The 8,679-nt window shown below is 44.0% G+C and overlaps 1 protein-coding gene across 1 annotated transcript; it reads right to left on the reverse strand.

The window, feature by feature from the left end:
- Nucleotides 1–4,782: 4,782 nt before the first annotated feature.
- On the reverse strand, nt 4,783–5,364 carry LOC147972632 (uncharacterized). Its single transcript, XM_087524415.1, has one exon. It carries the CDS (start codon nt 5,362–5,364, stop codon nt 4,783–4,785), a length of 582 nt encoding a protein of 193 aa, XP_087380541.1.
- Between the last annotated feature and the right edge of the window lie 3,315 nt (nt 5,365–8,679).

The following is an 8,679-nucleotide window of genomic DNA, read 5'->3' on the forward strand; positions in this document are numbered from 1 at the left end:
GGCACATATGCTTTACAAGAAAAAGAAGGGCCGTCGTCAAGAAGAAGACGCGCACATTGCACATGTTGATTGATCGCCTTGGCTAAAGAGGGGGTGGTAATGCTACACTAATATTACACGTGTTTTACGGAGTAGTTTTGAATTGAAACGTTGTGATTGATTTAAGGGAGGGGGGGGAGGGGGGGGGGGGGGGGGGAGGAGGGCCTCACACACCTGAAAATCACACCGTAAAAGGCCTCTGGATGTAGGATTACTCCGTAAAGCGTGGTGAAGTGGAGGGATCGAATCGATCACAGCGGCGATGCGGGGTGTAAAGAAACTGTGCGAATGAACAGTAGTCAATCACTATTGATGAATGTCGATGATGTACATATTTATATCCCTGGAAGGGACGGGTCGCACAGGCGCGACCTTTACAAGAGATGGATCGAAAGAACGCGTCTGTTACAATAGGACGTGACCCATAGGGAAAGAAACCGTACATCAGTTTTGCTAAGCAGGGATTTCCATTAATTAAATTAATTAATTAATCCTAACACTCCCCTTAATCTCTGCTTCAATTATTCTTGGCAACATCATCATCAACATCTTCATCATCATCATCACGATTAGTCTCCTCCAAAAACCCTGTAGGAAAAATATGAGAAGATATGTACAATATGCCATCAAAAACTCCTTCCAAAAACCCAGTGGAAAAATAAGGAGAAACCGACATATCACAATGCCTGCATTACTATTGCCTCATTAAAAACCTCCCACAAGAAACCATTTAGGAAAACTTATAAAGGAAAAGAGTGCAATATTAAAGATCCGAGGATCACAAACAGATTATCATTCAGGGAGACACTCCCCCTGAACTTTGCAAATCCCAAAGTCGTTTCATACCAATTCCATTGATGTACTTCTCAAATAAAGAACTTGGTAATGACTTTGTAAACAAATCAGCAAGATTATCACATGACTTTGTTTGCAAAATATTTATCTCCCCGGTCTGCTGTAACTCATGGGGATAAAATAACTTAGGAGAAATATGCTTTGTAATATTACTCTTTATATAACCTGTTTGCATCTGTGTAATACATGCAGCATTATCTTCATAGATAATAGTGGGTGATTCCAATGATCCAATCCCACTTGAACTTTCAATAAAGTTAATCATTCTGTGAAGCCATGCACATTCACATGATGCTTCAAACAAAGCAATAATTTCAGAATGATTCGTGGATGTAGCCACCAGAGTTTGTTTTGTCGACTTCCAAGAAAAAGTCGTACCTCCACTCAAGAAGACAAAACCAGTCTGTGATCTGGCATTATGGGGATCCGATAGGTATCCAGCATCACAATATCCCACCATGGTCTTATCTTGATTTTTCCGATAAAACAAACCAAGATCTTTGGTGCCTTGAAGATATCTGAAAATGTTCTTCACACCAACCCAATGCCTCTTTGTTGGTGATGCACTGAATCTAGCCAATAAATTTACTGCAAATGATATATCAGACCTGGTGCAGTTTGCTAGATACATTAATGCTCCAATAGCACTGAGGTAAGGAAACCCAGGTCCTAAAACCTCTTCATCATCACCCTTAGGTCTAAATGGGTCTTTATCTCTTTCAAGAGATCTAACAACCATTGGTGTTTTCGATGGATATGCTTTATCCATATTAAATTTCTCAAGAATCTTTTGGATATAAGCAGACTGATGAACAAGTATTCCTGAAGGAAGATGTTCAAGTTGTAAGCCCAAAAAAAATTTAGTCTTACCCAGATCTTTCATCTCAAACTCCGTCTTAAGATGATTACTTGCCTCATGTATTTCTTGTGTAGTCCCAATGATATTTAGATCATCCACATACACAGAAATAATGCAAAATCCATTCTTAGATTTCTTAATAAACACACATGGGCAATCACTGTTGTTTGAGTAACCCTTCTGAAGAAGGAATATACTCAGTCGGTTATACCACATTCTTCCCGACTGCTTTAAGCCATATAATGACTTCTGAAGCTTTACACAATACATGTTGCGATTAGCCTTTGGATTCGGAAGCTTCATTCCCTCAGGAACTTTCATATAAATATCTGAATCCAGTGACCCATATAAATATGCAGTCACAACATCCATCAGTTGGATAGACAAATTCATTTTCACTGCCAGTGATATTAAATATCGGAACGTTGTTCCACTCATAACAGGAGAATATGTTTCATCATAATCGATGTCGGGTCTCTGCGTGAACCCCTGTGCTACAAGCCTCGCCTTATATCTCACCACCTCATTTTTCTCATTCCTCTTACAAACGAAAACCCATTTTGCTCCCACAGGGAACACATGCTGAGGAGTGGGCATTACTGCAGTAAATACCCCTCTTTTTATGAGCGAGCGCAATTCATCCTCAATTGCTCCCTTCCATTTGGACCAGTCTGAGCGCTTCATGCACTCTGCCATGGACTTAGGTTCTCGATCCAAATCAAGGCCTTCTGCAATTCTAGAGGCGAAATAAATGTCGACAACTATAGTCTCTCTACTGTATGATTCTCCTGAATCAATATAATTAATGGATATTTCATCAATACCTTTTGATCCTTCGTGATTTCCCTCAACAATTGGATCAAGGTCTTCCGATGTCCCAACACCAAAATTTGTGTGCACACTCGTGTTGGGTTCTGGATGTCCAACATCCTTCAGGTGTCCTTCAACCCTAGGTTGAATATCAACATTTTGTTGACTTGCATTTACTATTTGAGAATTCCTCATTCCTCTTGGACGCTTCTGCAAAGCCTTGTCCTTTGTGTCCAGATTCCTCCCCCTCTTGGGTGGCTGAGTAGATCTATGGGTCACATTCACTCTCTCTGGCACATTCATAGCGGGAACATTTGATTTTGTGACACCTTTATAATCAGTAAATGCATCTGGCAGATTATTTGCAATATTTTGCAAATTTATAATCTTCTAAACCTCCAGTTCAGATTCATTCGTACGTGGATCTAAGGACTAGATGCCTTTCACATCCCAATCTATTTCGCGGCATTCTTTGTGGTTATTCTCTCCCCCTAATGCCGGGAAATTGTCCTCATCAAAAATGCAATCAGTGTACCGAGCTGTAAATAAATCCCCTGTCAGGGGTTCCAGGTACTTAATAATTGACGGAGAATTGTACCCCACATAGATCCCCATTCGTCTATGAGGGCCCATTGATGTACGCTGCGGTGGTGAGATCGGTACATATACCGCGCAACCGAATTGTCGCAGATGGGAAATACTTGGTTGGTTTCCACGTACTAACTGCAATGGGGAGACCGTATGATATGTAGTTGGTCGAATTTGTATCAATTCTGCAGCATGTAAAACTGCATGACCCCAACATGAAGTTGGAAGAAGACTATTTTGCAGGAGCGGTCTTGCTATCAACTTGATTCTCTTGATAAGTGATTCCGCAAGACCATTCTGGGTATGTACATAAGGTACTGAGTGCTCCACTGAAATGCCCAAAGCTAGGCAGTAATCATTAAATGCTCGTGAACTAAATTCCGCAGCATTATCCATTCGGATGGTTTTTATCCTATGCTCAGGATGATTTGCTCTCAATTTAATGATCTGAGCAATTAGCTTTGCAAAAGCATGGTTCCTTGTTGACAGTAGACACACATTTGACCATCTCGTTGATGCATCAATTAGGACCATGAAATATATGAATGGTCCAGATAACGGTTGTATTGGACCACAAATATCTCCTTGAATGCGTTCAAGGAAATCAAGTTGCTCATCCTTTAATTTCATATAAGATAGCCTTGTGATCAACTTCCCAGTTGCACATGCTGTGCATACAAAATCCGATGATTTTGGGAACTTTCTATCCGTTATGTTGTGTCCAACAGAACCATCAATAATTTTTCTCATCATCCCGATAGCAGGATGTCCCAGGCGACCATGCCAAATCTTGAACTTATCAAGATTCTGAAAAACTATCTTGTACGCCATATGTGTCTCTGGTTTAATGTATGTATAATACAACCCAGAAGATAGAGAAGGCAAATTCTCAAGGACTTCCTTTCGAAATCCCTTTTGCTGAGTTATGAGTAGGCATTCGGCCCCACTCTCATCATTAGTTTCCACATGGAAACCATTTTTGCGGATATCCTTAAAACTCAGCAAGGTACGAGTAGAATCTGGATACAGTAGAGCATCCGGGATTACCAATTTAGTACCCATAGGGAGTGTAATTGTAGCTTGACCAGAACCAACAATTACCGTGTCTCGACCAGCAATTGTCATGACACTTCCATTACTCTTCTTGAGTGTCTGAAAATACTTCATCTCCCTAAGTATCGTGTTAGTAGATGCACTATCCACTAAACACATTTCCTCCTCCATTGTATTATTCCTTGAAGTTCTATAGAGTAAAAGAACAAGGTTCAGTATATAATCAAACTCTTATAGAATCAATACATACATTACAAACTATACATGTCTTGTACTTATTACAAGTCCTATGTCACACGACATAGCTAACACATTATGCCTAAGGACATAACTTATTTTACGACACATGTAATATGTCTAATAACATCATTACAATATTTAGACAAATGAGACTAAATCTGGTCTCCATATATGTCAGTAGAACCAAATTCCACTAGCATGTCATCGACATCTAGTATTGGATCTTCCACTTGCCGATTTTTCTCCTGGTTGTCCATGTTCGGAGAATCCTCTCGAGAACCATCAACCGTAGGGGTACCATCTTCATTGCCAGTGAAGTGTGCTTCATACTGGTTCCCCTAAGCCTTCTTGCCCTTTCCAAGTGACTGTTGGTACAATTCCACCAAATGCTTGGAAGTGTCACACTTCTTTGCAATGTGTTCCTTACAACCACATCTGAAGCAACAGGTGTTGCTAGCCCTTTCATTCTTCTTGAAAGAACCTTTTCCCTTTTGGACGCCATACTTATTCTGCTTCTCATTACGCTTCCACTTTCCATTGAATGTCCTACGGTTCTTTTTGGAACCATTGAACTTTTGAGTATTCTTAGAGTTGAGGTGTGATTCAGGCAGAGGCATCGTTCCTGTTGGACGAGCCAAATTGTTCTTCTCAAGAAGCTCATTGTGCTTCTCCGTCTGAAGCAGCGAGTAAATCAACTCGGAATACTTCTTATACTTTTGCTGACGATACTGTTCAGCAAGTATCCTCATAGAAGGATGGAAAGTAGAAAGCGTCTTTTCAATAAGATCAGTATCAGAAACTACACTATTACAGAATCTCAACTTGGAGTTGATCTTATGAACAAGAGAATTGTATGCAGCTATAGACTTAAAGTCTTGGAATCGGACTAGTGCCCATTCCCGTTGCGCTTCAGGCAACATCACCGCCCTTTTAAGGAGTTCCAGAGTGTCAGAGGGCTCTCCTCCATCAGATACTCTGTCTTTAGGTCAGGGTGAAGATGATGTCGAATGAAGTGCAACGCTGAATACCTTATTATGACTGTTACGGATGCAGTCTCTTGGGCAGGTGTGGTTATAGCGGAATTGAGTCCCTTGGCCGTCAAATTGATTTTGACATCCATTGCCCATGTCAAATAGTTAGAACCATCGACGGCAAGTTCAGCAAACTCTTTTTTAGATATGTCAGCCATATCCTGCATGCAATCATCATGCTTATTAATTTCATCATGCTTATTAATGTACTCTCATAGTAAATTAATTGTGTTGTAAATAAAACAATGCATGTATATTGATCAACATATAGCAATTGCCAAATTGCCGGAACATATACGTTGACATACATTGTACTTGTACAATACAGTAATACACACTAATTACTGAACAATACAATATAGTAATTTACACAAATTACTAAATAACTAGTCACAACTTCAAACTGCTAGTTAAAGAACTAAACAGAAAAAGAAAAACGAAAAAAACGGTCCCGGGTCGCATACAGGGAGACCCAAACCAGTAGCACAGCCCACTGCTACAGTATTTTTTTTCATTTTCCTTCTTTTCTGCGGCTCAGAACTAGGCTTAGGTCGCAGCCCATCAAGCCTTTCAGCCCAACAGGCCCGGACCGCTTTAGCGTTGAATAAAAGCGGTCGACGGTTAGGGTTTCCCCTACCGCCCCCGATCCCCATCCCACGCAGCGGCACCCTCCTTTGTTCCTGCCGCCGCGCCGTACACGCGCTCACCGGCGAGCCACCGGCGGCGAAGGAAGGGAGTCCTCCTCGTCCGACGAGGGGCTGTAGTCAGGGATGTCCACTCCATTCTAGAGTCCGTTGGCGAGTCCGAGCGACGCCGGATCCCACGCTCCTGGACAGCGTCCAGGACGACGGTCAACGGCGGTGACGGAGCGGCCGAAGAGGAGACGGCGGCTCGCGCCGGTGTTGGGCAGACCTGCGCTGCCGCTCGTTCCGGCGACGTCCGTGGCAGGCGTCCCACCGGTGCCGAAGAGGAAGGGGCCCTGTTCGCCGCGAGGAGCAGGGGAGCGGCCAAACGCCCATGGGGCACTGCTTGTCCCTGCGGTGGCCATCTCAGGCCCTAGACCGGTGCTTCCACTTGCTCCGGCAGTGGTGACCGCGCCCACGGTGGCCATGGCGCGTCCTGGAGTCGGGATGAAGACGAGGCCATCGCCCCTGGCGTTGGCGACGCGCGTCGGAGCTGGGCTGTAGCCGCGTGCAGGTACGTCGTGGACGATCTCCCGCTCATCCTCCTCTGCCGGCGTTGGTGACGGCAGACATGTGCCACTGGAGCAAGCGGGGCACGGGCCATATCCGTGCACACGGCACCACCGTGGTGCGGATGGAGCGGCAACTGGAGGCTCTTGCACGCCCATCCCAGTGTTCTGCGGTGGTGGAGCATTCAGTCCGGCAACTAGCCCTGGGTCCAGACCCTGACGGTTGTCAACCGGCGTGGCCAGGCGGTGGTTCTCCGGCGTGGCGCGACGGCGTCATCCAACGCCCGCGTGATGGCGGCGTCCTCCAGCGAAGTTCTGGCAGCGGTTAATGCCAAGGCCAGAAACTGCTGGTGGTGCCCCCCATCGATGGCGGACGAACCGGCGGCGCTGCTCGGCAAGGAAATGGCAGCGACCTTCTTTCCAGAGAAGACCAAGGAGAAGGGAGGCGAGGGACGACATCCTCACTGTTCCAAGTCCTTCTTCGGCGAGTTCCTGTGTGTGGCCTGTCGCTCTCGCTAGTGAGACGTGCGTGATAACATGTAAAGAAACTGTGCGAATGAACAGTAGTCAATCACTATTGATGAATGTCGATGATGTACATATTTATATCCCTGGAAGGGACGGGTCGCACAGGCGCGACCTTTATAAAAGATGGATCGAAAGAACGCGTCCGTTACAATAGGACGTGATCCATCGAGAGAGAAACCATACATCGGTTTTGCTAAGCAGGGATTTCCATTAATTAAACTAATTAATTAATCCTAACACGGGGGGTCGCGCTCACCCCCGTCACGTCGCGTGGTGGCCGGCGTTCGGCAAGGTGGCGGCGCCCGGCACGCAACCGGGGTATTTTGAGACACTGTAGCTGTACGCCTGTAACAGGGATTTATTAGGCCGTGATGGAACGCCTGGACAATGAAAGATTCTGATTGTTGGTTGGAGTCTTCTCCCTCCTTCATAGCTGCAAGCCTTATGGCTGATTGTAATAAATTTTTCATTATGCAATAAAGATCAATATTTCTCGTCGAAAAAAAAGGAACTTCTATACAGCGACTTGTGCGCTGGAAACTCAGCGAACGCGACTCTCAGTAAAAAGTGCACATGTGGCGCTCCCTAGTGTTTGCGATCTTATTTTTTATGGGCGGTTTTAAGCATAATTTATTTTTTTCACCCTGCTTTCTACTAATATGCTTCAAGAAAATTAGAAAAAGTTTGCGATTTTTCAAAATGTTGTCAAATTTAACATTTAGCGGATTCAGAAAATGTATGCGCATTAAAAAAACTTTTTTGTGAAATAGGAGAAGTCCATTCATTTTTTAAATCACGAATTCAAAAAATGCTCAGCAATTTTTTCGTCAGTTTGAATATTTGTTATGAATTCCGAAAACGTTCACGAATCAAAAAAAAGTTTGCGAACTTGAAAACATATTATAAATTTTAAATGTTCACGAATTTGAAACATATTTATGGATTCAGAAATATTCATGAATTTCAAAAATATTCCTGACTTCTTGAAACATGTATCCGGTCTTAAAAAATGTCAAAAATTTCAAAAAATATATCATCAGTTCGAAAAACGTTTGCAAATTTAGTATATGGTAAAAAAAATCCAAAAATGTTCATGTGTAACATAAAGCACACGTACGGCACGGCTCGTACGCTTTACAAGGAAGGAGCATAGTCAAGACGAAGACTTACACATGGTGATTTATAGCTTTTGTCGAGTGGAGGGATCGAATCGATCACGCCGGCGGCGCGGAGTCACGCTCACCCCCGTCGCGTGGTGGCCGGCATTCGCCAAGGTGGTGGCGCCGGGCACGCACGCACACCGGATATTTTGAAACACTGTAGCTGTGCCCGAAATTCTATTAGGCCGTGATGGGACGCCTACACGAGAACTTCTATACAGCGACCCGTGCACTGGAAACTCAGCAAACGCACCTTTCAGGAGTCGCGTAGGGACGTCTGCTTTTCTTTCTTCCGTTCGAAGATCAGATCCACGTGTATGGATC

This window comes from Triticum urartu, chromosome 5A (assembly GCF_056163025.1).
Source record: "Triticum urartu cultivar PI428250 chromosome 5A, HENAU_Tu73, whole genome shotgun sequence".
Taxonomy (NCBI): Eukaryota; Viridiplantae; Streptophyta; class Magnoliopsida; order Poales; family Poaceae; genus Triticum; species Triticum urartu.